The following is a 16,819-nucleotide window of genomic DNA, read 5'->3' as shown; positions in this document are numbered from 1 at the left end:
ATTTTTCTTTCCTTCATTTAATTTCTTTTATTTTAAGATGGGGTCGCTATATGCGATCACGGCCAAAGGAAGCTGTTTAACAATCCTCATGACAAACTGGCTCTGGGAGAATTGCACAGATTAAGAATCAATAAAGATTAACTTTTGGTCATTCTAGATTTTCAGCAAAAATATAAATCGGTTTATCCGTTTCATTCCGGCATTCCAGGGTTTCATCCGTCACATCCCATTTCCAGCATCAGGTTCTCGTCAATTACAATCATGAAGAGAACTAGTCAAGACAAATTCAACGAGCCCAAACTCGATGCGTTTAATAAAAGGCAGTTCAGGGTTACGTCTCCTATCTTCGTGCCCTAACAGCAGACCAGCTCAGCGGTTCCAGAAGACATTAGTGTTTCAAATTTCAGATCCCACATATACTTGCAAGTAAACTGAGCGTGTAACATTCCTATCACACCTATCAAACGAGCTGATGACCTTGAAGACCTGAACCGATTTCCACCAAACATAGCTAAGAACACTCCCGAATGACATTCCTTTCAAACAAAAAAAACCGCATTACAATCGGATCATCCGTTTGGGAGCTACGATGCCACATACACACACACACACACACACACAGACACGTCAAACTTATAACACCCCGTCGTTTTTGCGTCGGGGGTTAAAAACAGCACTTTTAATAAATACACACAATTATCATTACAAAACCTTTCTAACAAGTCCAAACACAGCTATGATACGATGTTCCATCATGAAGTTCCAGTTCATATCTTCCGGCTCCATCATCAGATCAGTTCGACAGTACCATATTATTGTATTGTCATCAGAACTACACACAGCTGACAAAACTTTTTGTCATTATAAATTTAAAAAAACCCCCGACCCAAAAAAAGTACGCAATTAGTATGACAAAAGGTTAAAAACGCTAAACCCTATAAAAAGCAAGAAATAACTTTTAGCACTACGTAAGTACCAACTAAAGCATGTCAGACTAAACTAAATTTTGTCGTGTCGGGGGACCGCTCTAATTTATTAGCCTAACGTTAGAAGTAATTAAGTATATACTACTTATAACTTTGTATATAATTGTGTTTAGATACGTGTTTTTATACGAGTGTTGTAATTAGGTAGGTATCATTTGATTTATGTAAGTGTTTTTGAAGGTAAAAAGCGGTCCCCCGACACGTCAAAATTTAGTTTAGTCTGACATGCTTTAGTTGGTACTTACGTAGTGTTAAAAGTTATTTCTTGCTTTTTATAGGGTTTAGCGTTTTTAACCTTTTGTCATACTAATTGCGTACTTTTTTTGGGTCGGGGGTTTTTTTAAATTTATAATGACAAAAAGTTTTGTCAGCTGTGTGTAGTTCTGATGACAATACAATAATATGGTACTGTCGAACTGATCTGATGATGGAGCCGGAAGATATGAACTGGAACTTCATGATGGAACATCGTATCATAGCTGTGTTTGGACTTGTTAGAAAGGTTTTGTAATGATAATTGTGTGTATTTATTAAAAGTGCTGTTTTTAACCCCCGACGCAAAAACGACGGGGTGTTATAAGTTTGACGTGTCTGTGTGTGTGTGTGTGTGTGTGTATGTGGCATCGTAGCTCCCAAACGGATGATCCGATTGTAATGCGGTTTTTTTTGTTTGAAAGGAATGTCATTCGGAAGTGTTCTTAGCTATGTTTGGGTTCTTAGCTATGGTCGGGGGACCGCTCTAATTTATTAGCCTAACGTTAGAAGTAATTAAGTATATACTACTTATAACTTTGTATATAATTGTGTTTAGATACGTGTTTTTATACGAGTGTTGTAATTAGGTATATAGGTATCATTTGATTTATGTAAGTGTTTTTGAAGGTAAAAAGCGGTCCCCCGACACGTCAAAATTTAGTTTAGTCTGACATGCTTTAGTTGGTACTTACGTAGTGTTAAAAGTTATTTCTTGCTTTTTATAGGGTTTAGCGTTTTTAACCTTTTGTCATACTAATTGCGTACTTTTTTTGGGTCGGGGGTTTTTTTAAATTTATAATTTAATTTTATTTCATGCTTTTTGAAGGAGCTCCTTAATTTTTTCTTCTTTCAGTTAATTTCTTTTATTTTAAGATGGGGTCGCTCTATGCGATCTCGGACAAAGGATGCTGTTTAACAATCCTCATAACATACTGGCTCTGGGAGAATTGCACAGATTGAGGAAACATAAACCTTTGGTCATTCTAGATTTTCAGCGAAGATATAAATCGGTTTATCCGTTTCATTCCGGCATTCCAGGGTTTCATCCGCCACATCCCATTTCCAGTATCAGGTTCTCGTCAATTGAAGAGAACTAGTCAAGACAAATTCAACGAGCCCAAACTCGATGGGTTTACTAAAAGGCAGTTCAGGGTTACGTCTCCTACCTTCGTGCCCTAACAGCAGACCAGCTCGGTGGTTCCAGAAGACATTAGTGTTTCAAATTTCAGATCCCACACATGCTTGCAAGTAAACTGAGCGTGTAACATTCTTCTCACACCTAACAAACGAGCTGATGACCTTGAAGACCTGAACCGATTTCCACCAAACATAGCTAAGAACACTTCCGAATGACATTCCTTTCAAACAAAAAAAACCGCATTACAATCGGATCATCCGTTTGGGAGCTACGATGCCACATACACACACACACACACACACACACACACACACACACACACACACAGACACGTCAAACTTATAACACCCCGTCATTTTTGCGTCGGGGGTTAAAAACAGCACTTTTAATAAATACACACAATTATCATTACAAAACCTTTCTAACAAGTCCAAACACAGCTATGATACGATGTTCCATCATGAAGTTCCAGTTCATATGTTCCGGCTCCATCATCAGATCAGTTCGAAAGTACCATATTATTGTATTGTCATCAGAACTACATACAGCTGACAAAACTTTTTGTCAAAATATGCCTTTAATATGACTTCAATATGCAGAAAACGTCATCAAAATCGGTGACGTTAGTTAGATAACCACGCTCAAACACATCAATATACGTAGGTCGAACTGAGTCCCTCTTTTTGTAAGTCGGTTAGAAAGATCGTTAAACTGTAATAAATTTCGTCTAACAAGAATACTTCCATAACCATATTATGGAAGTTGCTAAATATACATAATTATCAGAACCCATGAGCGGCCCCTAATCACAGATTGACGAAGATACAAAAAAACGAATTCTTAACTGTTATTAATGTCTAAGTCATTTGAATAGATTATTATGTAACATTTCAATAAAGTAGCTAATAACTTATTATCGAACTGTAATAGGCGAACTATAATTTCTGTCCGCGGTTTCACCTGCATTTAATACAAAAAATCCAACTAATATTATAAACACACAAGTAACTCTATCTGTCTGATTAAAACTCGATTAAAAGTTCTAAAGTATTTTTGCTATCTTCGCTGCTTCGTTATGAAGCTCCCTGGCACCCAAAATTGACACGTTTCATTTGTTTTTGGGACTTCACATTCATATTTATTTACTTTTACAAATCCTAACTTTACATAAATTGGCATGTTACGTATAAAATGTTCTTAATTTCTACGTAGAGGCTTGGAAAAACAAGAATCTCTCGCACAAAAATGCTTTAACTTAAGCATTCGTAATATCAACCAAACTATAGTAAAAAATCTCGCAATGTTCCTACTGAATTACCTACCTAATTAAAACCACATATTTTTCTCTCATTCCAGATATATTACAAGGATTACAACAACTGTTTCAACATCCGAACACAGACTTAACAAACCAATACAATGGGCTACCCCACTCTCAAACTACTCACAAACAAGAAACAAGAAAGAAACAGAACGAACACAGACAAACAGAAGAAAGACGGACCAAAAAACCGCCTATAAACCAATATGACTATATATTCTCAACAACACAGAAGTCTGTTAAAAAGAACAAAACTATTTCTAGTCACAATAACTCTAGAAGTCTTACTAATAAGAATCAGTATAGTAACATACTTTTAGCTGAGTATTTTAATCCATTTGACGTAACTACTAAATCTAATAGGTATAAAACAACAACAACTAAGGTAAATCCTAACAACTATTATAACAACGACGATTTTAATCGAGGAACTACTGAAAATGTTTTTGCAAACAATTTTGATGGCAACAGGCCCGTTACAGAAAATGTTTTTGAAAATATCAACCGTGGAGAGAGTTACGTTCAACCCGGGCGTGTGTATGAGAATGAAAATACTCGAAGACCAGCTAATTTGTTAAATAATAATGGACAAAATAATGTCTATGAAAGCAATGTAGCTGGAGGTAACAGAGTTTACCCCCAAAACAATCAAAATAGAGGTAATAACAATAATAATAGAGGTAATCTAAACACTGATTTTAGTTACGAAATACCTAGCGTTACAGCGAATAATAGGAATCCAACAGTTGATAGACCAAACAGGGTAAATGGTAACAACGGATATCTAAACACAGATTTTAATCCTGAAGATTATGTGAAACCACAAGTGAACGAATACATACCAAAACCGAACAACAGAGTTCAGAATCAATTTGAAAGCAATGTTGGTAACAATTTTAACAACGGAGAGGTAAATTATAACAACAACAACAACAACAGGGTAAATTATAACAACCAGGGTAATTTTGACCCTGATAGGATCACTTTTGAGTACCCATCTGACACCCCTTTGACAAACCAGCCGGGAGTTCAACCGGCGCCCGTTGATACTGGTTTGCCGCCTATTACAAATAGGCCAGTGACAGATAGGAATGTGTATGACAATAGGCCATCAGACAGTTCAGTGAATTATGATGATCAGCCTGAGATCCTGATAGGACCTGATGAAGATGATATGAGTGAGCGAGAGAAGAGGGGATATATTCAACTGGCTGAGAAAAGTGAGTATGAGATTTTTGCTTTTAAAATAATGTAGTATTAGAGGAGGTTTTTTAGGAGTCCTGACCACCGGTATCTTTGACCCTGTTCCCGATGTCAGTAAGCCATCTACCCATGTATATGTACTTAAAGAGGAAATATTTTTTTTGTTACCCTAAAGACTCCGAAACTACTGAAACGATTTAAAAAATTGTTTCACTGGTGGGAAGTTACAGTATTTTATTTTATTTTTTCTTTTAAGGAATAGCAAACAGTTACATTATATAAACTTACAAATAATATAACAATGACTTGTTGAGGTCATAATGTAACTCACAACGCTATCCACAGGTAAACATAAAAATTTAGAACAGAAATTCTAATCGCTAGGAACATTAATAGCAGTACGCGTAACAAATAACAATTAGGGAGAGTATAGTAGTGTAAACATGACTTTTAGCAAAATATATCCATAAAAAGGAAAGAGGAGTTTAAAGATACGATGACAAAATTAAAATGTTTGTTATTATTATAAGAGGTTTGGGTTTTAAGTAGGGAACTATGAAGGAGGCTTTTGAACTTATTTATGCTACAATTGAAAATATCAATGTTTATAAAGGTGACGTTATAAGTGACAGTATCTTCAAATGACATATCTTCTAAAGTTCTATTGCATTTAGGTACGAGGAGTATTTTCCACGGGACGCGATTGAATCCGCAGAAAACAGCAACTTTTTCAATATTTGTTACAAGAAAATTTTAAAATTTGTTGTTTCACCAGTTTCGCACGCGACCCGTGAGAATTTCTTACCGTACTCGGAAAATATGTTATGTAGCCTATGTTTATTTTATTTGTTTAAGATTTCCTACATGACTCAGGCATGACAAAATTAATGAGAATATTTATTGTGTACTCCTTCACTAATAGGAGACCTCAGAAATAATGCTAACTTACTCGGGAATGGTCTTGCTTCCCAGCGGTGAAAGATTTTTTCAAATCAGTTTCCATCGGTCAGTAGTACTAACTCAAAAACTTCTTCCCTTCCAGTGTGTGACCGTTACAAAGCACTAACAGTGAAGAAGGTGGTAGCCCTGCCTCTCTTACCATCACCGGATCCGGTCACCGTGAATGTGTCAGATTGCACTCCTGTCAACGTGCCTCTGATCATAGGCGGTAGTGTCGTCAGCATACGGGACTTTCCTCATATGGCGCTGGTCGGCTGGCTAAAGACCAGGGTGAGTTTTCTATATCTATACTAATACTAGCGTTCGCCTGCGGTTTCACCCGCGTCCCGTAGCCGGATGGTGACAAAAATCTATCTATCCTAAAACCTTCTCCCGGGTCTAAGTTACCTCCCCTCTAATTTTCAGCCAAATCGGTCAAGCTGTATTTATGTTATGTCGTAACAACGGAAAGCGGGTTTCATTTATATATATATATATAGATAGATAGATGGATAGATCAAAAAGAGGAATCTGAATATTTTCACATGGGTAGCAATTGGTAGCAACTAATGGCAGCTGGTAGCAATTAAGTAGCAACTCCCTAAATGTATTTTGAGTCTAAAGGGAGTGACCAGCAAGACTGTCATCTGCTGCACTTAAGAGGTCAGATAGGCAGTCGCTCCATGTGGCACATAGTTTTTACTATCTCTGATTAAAAACTTTTTGTCAGCAGGGTTTTGCTAGATCTATAGGGGCTTTCAACCCTTGTTTTCCAAAAACTATCGAAAGATATTATATATCACAGAAAAATCCCCAAATAATCTAAGCCTACAAAGTCTAATTATTTATTACATTTAGGCCTTTACAAGCACTTATGAATGATAATCAAAAAAACATATAGTTCAATTTGATTCTAGTTGCCCATTCCAAAAGTAGCTTCCTATGGAGAACAACGGGCAAGAAACTCCATGGCTTTTACAATTAATGTGAACTCCTGTTCTTCCAGCAAGCCGGCTATTCGTGGAAATGTGGGGGTTCCCTCATCAGCAACCAGTATATCCTGACTGCTGGACACTGCACCTACCAGGATAAAGACTATGATGCTGTCAGGTATGTGGATCATCATCAGCTTCTTCATATCGAGTCCATCTTCCATCTTCCGAGCCTTTTTCCCAACTATGTTCGGGTCGACTTCCAGATTAACCGGATGCAGCTGAGTACCAGTGCTTTACAAGGAGCGACTGCCTATCTGACCTCCCCAATCTAGTTACCCGGGCAACCCAGTACCCCTTTCTTATTTATTTTATTTTTTATTTATTCCTTTATTTCAGGCAACTAAGGCCCATAAAAATACAATACAAAAATATAAAAAAATACTTATAATACCTTTGTTAGATTGGTGTCAGACTTACTGGCTTCTTACCCGTAACGACTGCCAAGGATGTTCAATGACGGCCGGGACCCACAGTTTAACGTGGCATCCGAAACACAGTCATTGGTGTCTAAGATATACTTAGAAAACATATTTATATATGCATACTTATACGTATATATCGTTTTTTTCACTAAACCCCCACTTTTCCCCCAGTGGTCCACCCCAAGCGGTGCAGCTAGGCTCGTCCTACCTGGACGACCCAGGAGCGTTAGTGGTGAAGGTGGCAGCCGTCATCAGGCATCCCAAGTACAAGCAGAGACGGTCCTACCATGATGTGGCGCTCATCAGGATGGCTAATACTGTCACGTAAGTATATTTGTCGACTACTAAGACTCTTCCGGATTAGCAAGTTGAAGTGGCAATGGGCAGACCATATTGCTCGCAGAGCAGATGGCCGATGGGGTCGAAAAGTGGAGACCACGGACTAGCAAGCGCAACGTAGGACGTCCACCAACAAGGGGACAAACGACATTATAAAGGTCGCCGTCGACGCTGGATGCAGGTCGCCTCCAACAGGTATCTGTGGAGATCTAAGGGGGAGGCCTATGTTCAGCAGTGGACGTCCTATGGCTGAGATGATGATGATGATGAACCATATTTTATTAAATAATCATTATTTTTACTGGCAGGTTTTCCGAAGTGATACGTCCGGCGTGTTTGGGAGATCCTCCGCCGGAGGGCAGTCGCATCATTGCAACTGGTTGGGGGAGGACTGAATTTGGTAAGATAATGATTTCTTTTATAAATGATGACACCATTTAGATGTACATATAATATTCAAGCTACTTCTGAGGGAACTTCTTCCCGCAGATGGTTGAAAAGTAGCCTATCTGTATATAGGTACTTTTTACTTGAAAAGGAACGAACATTCGTACATCCATCCATACATACAAACTCTCGCGCCTATAATATCAGCAGGGTAGGATATGTCAGATTGCAACATACAGAACCTTTTGTCCGAGTCTCACTTAGCTTTTAGTTAACTTTGCCATTATACCTAAAATTCAAACAACTCACTCCTTTTCCCATTTCTGAATTTATCATCCAAAAAGAGCTAAACATATTTCTCTTCCTACTTTTATTTTTATTAAAAGTTTTACTAAATTTAATTTTCCTATTTACTTTAAGATTGAATAGCTGTTTTCAACTTGATGGTCTTCTTGTTTCACCCATCTTCTATATAAATAACAACACTAATTTCTTTCTCCCATTCAAGGAGGGGATCACTCGGAGGAACTCCGCAGCGTCTCCCTCTCAGTGTGGAACATGGCAGATTGTCGCGAGATTTGGGGGACTTCGCTCAAACTCCCCAACGGAGTGACGCCTGATAGCCACATGTGTGCCGGGGAAAAGAACGGGGGAAAGGATACATGTCAGGTAAACAACTATTTATGTATACTGTAATTAGGGTAAAGAGGACTGTCGTAAAATTTGGGGGACCTCGCTCAAACTTCTCAAAAGGCAACCATACATGACATGACGATTATCTGCCACGGTGTCTTCTCCTAAAAGTCGTGGTGGCCTAGTGGGCAAACAACCAACCTCTCGAGTATGAGGGCGCGGGTTCGATTCCAGGTCAGGCAAGTACCAATACAACTTTTCTAAGTTTGTATGTACTTTCTAAGTATGTCTTAGACACCAATGACTGTGTTTCGGATGGCACGTTAAACTGTAGGTCCCGGCTGTCATTGAACATCCTTGGCAGTCGTTACGGGTAGTCAGCAGCCAGTAAGTCTGACACCAGTCTAACCAAGGGGTATCGGGTTGCCCGGGTAACTGGGTTGAGGAGGTCAGATAGGCAGTCGCTTCTTGTAAAGCACTGGTACTCAGCTGAATCCGGTTAGACTGGAAGCCGACCCCAACATAGTTTGGGAAAAAGGCTCGGAGGATGATGTCTTCTCCTAAAATATGCGTTACTTTATATATATTTTTTTGTTTCTAATTTCTATATAATTGAGGCAAAATTGGGGGATGTATAATTGAGGAAATAGGAAAAGCGGGGGGATGACATGAGGAGAAACACTTGTATGCCGCGGATTTTCTGTACCTTTTTGAATAGAATAGATTTATTTATTTGCATAAAATGTAGGTAATTTTACAATAAATTAGGTGTTACAATTTTACTTGACCCGTGTACATTCTGCCCGAATGGCATGGCAAAAAATAAGACTTATGCTATAAAAAACTATAATCTAGGTATCACTTATTACTTTATTAATTTAATCTAAGAACAATAATACTGTAAACTAAATTGACTTATCTTTAATGAAATCTGATACACAGTATAGGTTTTGGTCACGGGTAGGGTCAACCAGTCGCTTAAAAAGGTCATTTTTGACGTCATCCCTTTTCCTTTCTCTCCAGGGTGACTCCGGCGGCCCAGTCCAAGTACAAGACTCGTGCTTGTGGCGCGTGGTTGGCGTGACGTCAGTGGGGCGCGCATGCGCCGCGCCGCTCACGCCGGCGCTGTACGCGCGCATCTCCACCGCCGCCGTCGCCGCCGCCGCCTTCACGCAATAAACGAGAACCACGAGAATAGTGTTTCATTTTCATATTCGAACTATAAAACCCTCCCTAGTGAAAAAAAGGAAAATATCTTGAAAACCACGAGGAAGCAATTAAGTAGCAACTAGGTAGCAACTAATGGTAGCTTGTAGCAATTAGGTAGCAACTAATACTAGCTGGTAGCAATAAGGTAGCAACTAATGGTAGCTGGTAGCAATAAGCTAGCAACTAATACTAGCTGGTAGCAACTAGGTAGCAAGTAATGATAGCTGGTAGCAACTATGTAGCAACTGTCTACATGTACTTGGAGGGGATCGGTTTCGGGCTGTGTGACAGTGACACTCGTGCTTGTGGCGCGTGGTGGGCGTGACGTCAGTGGGGCGCGCATGCGCCGCGCCGCTCACGCCGGCGCTGTACGCGCGCATCTCCACCGCCGCCGTCGCCGCCGCCGCCTTCACGCAATAAACGAGAACCACGACAATAGTGTTTTATTTTCATATTCGAACTATAAAACCCTCCCTAGTGAAAAAAAGCAAATGCTGAATATCTTGAAAACCACGAAGGTAGCAATTAGGTAGCAATTAATGGTAGTTGGTAGCAATTAGGTAGCAACTAATGGTAGCTGGTAGCAACTAGCTAGCAACTAATGGTAGCTTGTAGCAATTAGGTAGCAACTAATGGTAGTTTGTAGCAATTAGGTAGCAACTAATGGTAGCTGGTAGCAATTAGGTAGCCACTAATCGTAGGTGGCAGCAACTAATACTAGCTGGTAGCAACTAGGTAGCAACAAATGGTAACTGGCAGCAATTAGGTAGCAACTAATTGTAGATGGCAGCAACTTATGATGGCTGGTAGCAATAAGAAAGCAACTAATGATAGCTGGTAGCAACTGTCTACATGTACTTGGAGGGGCTCGGTGTCGGGCTGTGTGACAGTGACACTCGTGCTTGTGGCGCGTGGTAGGCGTGACGTCAGTGGGCCGCGCATGCGCCGCGCCGCTCACGCCGGCGCTGTACGCGCGCATCTCCACCGCTGCCGTCGCCGCCGCCGCCTTCACGCAATAAACGAGAACCACGACAATAGTGTTTTATTTTCATATTCGAATTATAAAACCCTCCCTAGTGAAAAAAAGCAATTGCTGAATATCTTGAAAACCACGAGGGTAGCAATTAGGTAGCAACTAGGTAGCAACTAATACTAGCTGGTAGCTTCTAGAACGCAACCAATGGTAGCTTGTAGCAATTAGGTAGCAACTAATACTAGCTGGTAGTAACTAATTGTAGCTGGTAGCAACTAGGTAGCAACAAATGGTAGCTGGCAATAATTAGGTAGCAACAGTCTACATGTACTTGGAGGGGATCTGTGTCGGGCTGTGTGACAGTGACACTCGTGCTTGTGGCGCGTGGTGGGCGTGACGTCAGTGGGGCGCGCATGCGCCGCGCCGCTCACGCCGGCGCTGTACGCGCGCATCTCCACCGCCGCCGTCGCCGCCGCCGCCTTCACGCAATAAACGAGAACCACGACAATAGTGTTTTATTTTCATATTGAGCAATATACCCTAAAGCAATTTCGAATTTTGAAATGTTTGAGGGATTCCCCCGTAACGTAGCTTAAATTGACTATTATAGTTCGGCCATTCAGAGATTGCGTTCCTGACACGTCGCGATTGAACTGACGACGTAACTACATTCATTGATTTATTGATATAATAATGTTGTTTTAATGCTCCTCAATTGTTAAAACGGTAAACAACCAGCAAAAATATTTTTATCGTAACTGCAACGCCATTGCAAAGTTACGTCGTCAGTTCAATCGCGACGTGTCAGGAACGCATTCTCTGAATGGCCGAACTATAAGACACCACTATCACGCAGATGCAGAATAGCTTGAAAACCACAAGGGTGGCAATTAGCAACTAATGGTAGCTGGTAGCAACTAATACTGGCCGGTAGCAACTAGGTAGCAACTAATGGTAGCTGGTAGCAACTAGGTAGCAACTAATCGTAGGTGGCAGCAACTTATGATGGCTGTCAGCAATAAGACAGCAACTAATGGCAGCTAGTAGCAATTAGGTAGCAACTAATACTAGCTGGCAGCAATTAGGTAGCCACTGTCTACATGTACTTGGAGGGGATCGGTGTCGGGCTGTGTGACAGTGGCACTGGTGCTTGTGGCGCGTGGTGGGCGTGACGTCAGTGGGGCGCGCATGCGCCGCGCCGCTCACGCCGGCGCTGTACGCGCGCATCTCCACCGCCGCCGTCGCCGCCGCCACCTTCACGCAATAAACGAGAACCACGACAATAGTGTTTCATTTTCATAATTAATATCATCATCCTCCTGCCCTTATCCCAGTTTTATTTGTGTTCGGCGCAGCATATTTTTTCGTAGCAATTAGGTAGCAACTAATGCTAGCTGGTAGCAACTAGGTAGCAATAGACTAATGGTCAACAACTCTAATAGTGTTTTATATTGACCTGTTTCTTCTTCCCGCACTTGATTAAAAATAGCCTAGTCTTCATCGATAAATGGGCTTTCTGACCTAACTGGGTTGAGGAGGTCAGTTTGTAAAACACTGGTACTCATCTGCAGCCGGTTAGACTGGAAGCCGACTCCAACATAGTTGGGAAAAGGCTCGGGGGCTGATGAAACCAAAATAATTTTGAGATTTCTATGTAAATCAAATGATTTGAGAAATGTTTGAGGTGGTTCCCCCGTACGTAGCTCAGATTGACCATTAAGGCCTAAATTCTTTAGTTCATTTCTACTACGAGAAGTTTACTTCTATAATGCCTATAGAAATTATTTTCTAAAAAGAGAAGGGTTAAAACCTTCTAGAATTACCAGCTAAACTTAGCTGTATTTAGGTACAGCATTATAGGATCTAATTAAAATTCCCTTTCCAAGTTCCCGACGTGCTTGAAACAGTTGCACTCATCTTTGGTTCTCCTAAATACTTCAATGCTACTTATATTTCATAATTAGGATAAATAATGCCGGGACACCTTTTCACACACGGTTGGTTAGCCCCATGGTCACAAAATACATAGGTACAGAAGTCAATCTCATGTATGTACTTCACTTTTCATGCCTAAACTCAGCGGTCGCGCTAGGGTTGTCAACTTTTTTATGCGCATTAAACTAACGTGGTAGTGGTACTCTTATCTAATTATTTGATTTATTGTTGAGAATAAAACAGGAAAAATGAAATATAAACCAATAATAATAAAATATTTAATGTGGCATACAAGAGGTTAATAAACGCTTATTAGTTTGAACGAGATACCGAACTTTTTAGAAACAAATTTATAATTTTGTTATTCAGACGTATATACCATAAAACACTATGTAAAACAAAGTACCTCTTTACTTGCGAAAAAAAAATGTTTTGTATATAATTGGTTGGTACAGTCCCTGATCTAAGCTTGCTTCTACCTACAGAAACCTTGAATGCGAGTCCGACTCGCACTTGACCGGTTTTATTTCGTCTACCTTACAACATACTTTCGCCATGATCACCAAAAATTATTAACTCCTACTACCTAGTAATAATCTTTGAGGGTAGGTAGGCAGGTTCGCCTGGGTCGACACTCATCATCATCATCATCAGCCTATCTGGGCGCTTACCTACCCACCTAATTGTACCTATTGCGTTTATTAAACGAACCATCGAAATATGAGAAAATAAGTAGGTACATTACATACTATAGGTACTTACCTCTCTGAATCAACCGGCAGGCTAAAAAACGACAGTTCACTGTTCATTGTTGTATTAAAACAATCGTCCTCTGAACAATTATAATGCGACTTTTTTTGTTGCTCCATTATTACTTTTTCTTTTGTTATTAAAATTAAAAATATTACAGTCAGGTATCACAACGCGTGCACATTCATCTACCTTGTGAGTGACGCGCGTATCTCAAGAAAGCGGCAGCCACGCTCGCACTGTTTTGAGTTGTTTTGAGACAGCGCGTCTGTGAACACGCACACATAGACACCTATGTCTGCGTGACTCGAACGCGCTTTGTATGTAGATTGACTTCTGTACCTATTTATTTTGTGCCATGGTAAGCTATTAATTAACTTGTGTTATGGGTGCTAACACAACTGATAAACTACATATAGTATATCATATTTATAAATACATATTGTAACACCCAGACCACGGCCAACAAGCATGCTCATCACACAAATGTCGACCGAACCGGGAATCGAACCCGGGACCGCAGGTTCGGCTGTCCGGCATGGTGACCATTGCGCCATCGAGGTCGTCAAGATGATATTCAAAATAAGTAATATCATATCTGGGTACAGAATAGCCTTTTCCTTACTATGTTAGGGTCGTTCTCCAATCTAACTGGATCGACTGAGTACCTACCAGTGTTTTATAAGGACCACTGCCTGTCTGACGTCAACAACCCAGTTACCCGGCCAACCCGATTCTCTTAGCAAAACTGGTGGTCAAACTTTCTGGCTTCTGATTACCCGTAACGACTGTCAAATGACAGCCGGGAACCAGTTTAACATGCCTTCCGAAACACGGACCAACCGTCATGAGATGGTTACTGATGGATTCTATTTTTACCCACGACGGAACGGAGCAGGTATATGCGTTTAGGGTGAGAGATGTGCGTTTGTGTGTTTGTGTGTGCGTTTGTGCAAAGTAATGTTCCCTCCTATCTTCTAAACTAATGATCTGATTTTGATGCGGTTTTCAATAACGTATTTGTGTTGGATGAGTTCATGTTCTTAGACAGGTGTCATGACTGTAACTCACTAGAGGGCGCCACAATATTAGAGCAAAACAGCAAAGTAATGTTCCCACCTACCTTCTAAACTAATGATCTGATTTTGAGACAGTTTTCAATAACGGATTTGTGTTCCATGAGTTCATGTTCTTAAACAGGTGTCATGGCTGTAGCTCACTAGGGGGCGCCACAATTTTAGTGCAAAACAGTAATGTTCCCACCTACCTTCTAAACTAATGATCCGATTTTGATGCGGTTTTCAATAACGGTTTTGTGTTCGATGAGTTCATGTTCTTAGATAGGTGTCATGGCTATAACTCACTAGGGGGCGCCACAATATTAGTGCCAAACAATGTTGCAATATAATGAAAACGTCTGATTACAATTCTGTTTTCATCAGCAATGTGTACGTGCTTAATGCATGTTCCCAAATAATAAAAATTACGCCAGTAACTCACTAGCGGGCGCTACAATATCTGTGCAAAATAATATTGCAGTAACATATTATATAGACTATAATTCGTATATGGTCTCTAAAAAGTCTGAAATAAAATTAAGCAAAATTAAAAATTTTGAAAAACCCTCGACGGTAAAAATCTTATTGAAAAATAATAAAATAACTCAAAACCCCCGACTTAACCCAATTATATAGGAATAACCGTCGGGGGCTGCCTTTTCTATATGAAAATTCAATAATTAATTGAGTGTATTTTATGTCATCGTTAAACATCTACAATTCTTCAATAATTGTATTCACGACACTAGGAATCCTTTAGCTGGTTTAATAGCAGCCCCCGACGGATATTCCTATATAATTGGGTTAAGTCGGGGGTTTTGAGTTATTTTATTATTTTTCAATAAGATTTTTACCGTCGGGGGTTTTTCAAAATTTTTAATTTTGCTTAATTTTCCTTACTTATTTTTTAAATATGAAAGTTACTCTGTGACTTTTGTGGCCAAAACTGCCTACTAAAACGATTTAAATATACCTACGAAATGAAATATCACGGTGCACAGATAGTCTAGTCTAGAGTTGAAAAAGATCTTACGCTACTTTCTATCCAGGTGCTGAAAGAAATCACCTCTAGACGCGGGCGAAACCGCGTGGAACAGCTAGTATTATTTATACTTCCTGGTACAATAAAGACATTATTGTGAAACAATGACAGTGAATCATAACTCACACAAAATGTTATTTATTTACGAAGCCCTATACATTCTTTCACTAAATTAACGTCATTATAGTCTTATTAATAATATTATTGTTTAATTAAAATATTAAGTATTACGTCATTATTTTGTGAATATCATTAAAATTGAAATATTCATAATTGGTAACGAAGTTTCAAATTTGTTTTGGGGCTTCTAAAACAGCGATTGGCGTTTGTTAATAATGCGTAGTTACTTGTTCTAGAAAGTACTATTAAAGTGAAGAAATAAAACTTATTCATATCATCATTTGCCTATCCTATTCCCAACTATGTTGGGGTCGGCTTCCAGTGTAACCGAATGCAGCTGAGTACCAGTGTGCCACAAGGAGCGATTGCCTATCTGATCTCCTTAACCCAGTTACCCGGGAAACCCAATGCCTACCTTAAGACTTAATAGTAGGTTTTCTTATTGATGACTGACTGTTTTCCCGCGGTTTCACCCGTGTCCCGTAGGAACTACTAAAATATAATTTATATTACTCGGGAAGAATGTAGTAGCTGTCCAACAGTGAACGAAATCGATTCAGTAGCTTCAGAGCCTTTAGGGTACAAACCACGGAGATACCTTCCCTCTAATTTTCAGCATAAACGGTTCAGCTTTTTTTAGTTACAAGTTTTCTTTTTTTTAACTGTCGGGACACCTTTTCACACTCGGTTGGTTAGCCCCATGCTAAGTTATTAATTAACTTGTGTTATGGGTGCTAACACAACTGATAAACTACAAATAGCTACGTATATACATATTTATAAATACATATTATAACACCCAGACCACGGCCAACAAGCATGCTCATCACACAAATGTCGACCGAGCCGGGACCTCATGTTCTGCAGTCCGGCATGGTGACCATTGCGCCATCGAGGTCGTCAAATAAGGAATAATAAGTAGTGCAACTAATGGCTGATTTACATTGAGTCAGTAACTGACGTCAGTCCACTGACAAGTCAGTGCTGACCCGGCACTGCCATCGTGTAAATTGATTTGAAGTCAGTACAGTACTACTGACGAAACACTGACACTACACTGACTTCGTGTAAATAGCACGCGTCAGTTTTCGGCGCCTACACTGACGTCAGTTAC

General features: G+C 39.8%; 1 protein-coding gene across 1 annotated transcript in view; it reads left to right on the top strand.

Moving 5' to 3' along the window:
* Window positions 1-9,813, top strand: part of LOC124644668 (homeobox protein 2-like) — a 28,713-nt gene extending 18,900 nt beyond the window's left edge. Inside the window, exons 3-9 of the mRNA XM_047184170.1 lie at window positions 3,736-4,920; window positions 5,946-6,133; window positions 6,849-6,952; window positions 7,431-7,583; window positions 7,907-7,998; window positions 8,494-8,654; window positions 9,642-9,813. Of these exons, the coding sequence (XP_047040126.1) occupies window positions 3,736-4,920; window positions 5,946-6,133; window positions 6,849-6,952; window positions 7,431-7,583; window positions 7,907-7,998; window positions 8,494-8,654; window positions 9,642-9,797 (2,039 nt within the window). The 3' untranslated portion in view covers window positions 9,798-9,813. The remainder of the gene's footprint in view (window positions 1-3,735; window positions 4,921-5,945; window positions 6,134-6,848; window positions 6,953-7,430; window positions 7,584-7,906; window positions 7,999-8,493; window positions 8,655-9,641) is intronic.
* Window positions 9,814-16,819: the final 7,006 nt, after the last annotated feature.

This window comes from Helicoverpa zea, chromosome 30 (assembly GCF_022581195.2).
Source record: "Helicoverpa zea isolate HzStark_Cry1AcR chromosome 30, ilHelZeax1.1, whole genome shotgun sequence".
Classification (NCBI taxonomy): Eukaryota; Metazoa; Arthropoda; class Insecta; order Lepidoptera; family Noctuidae; genus Helicoverpa; species Helicoverpa zea.
Note: the sequence above shows the minus strand (reverse complement) of the source record. Positions and strands in the feature narration are given on the sequence as shown.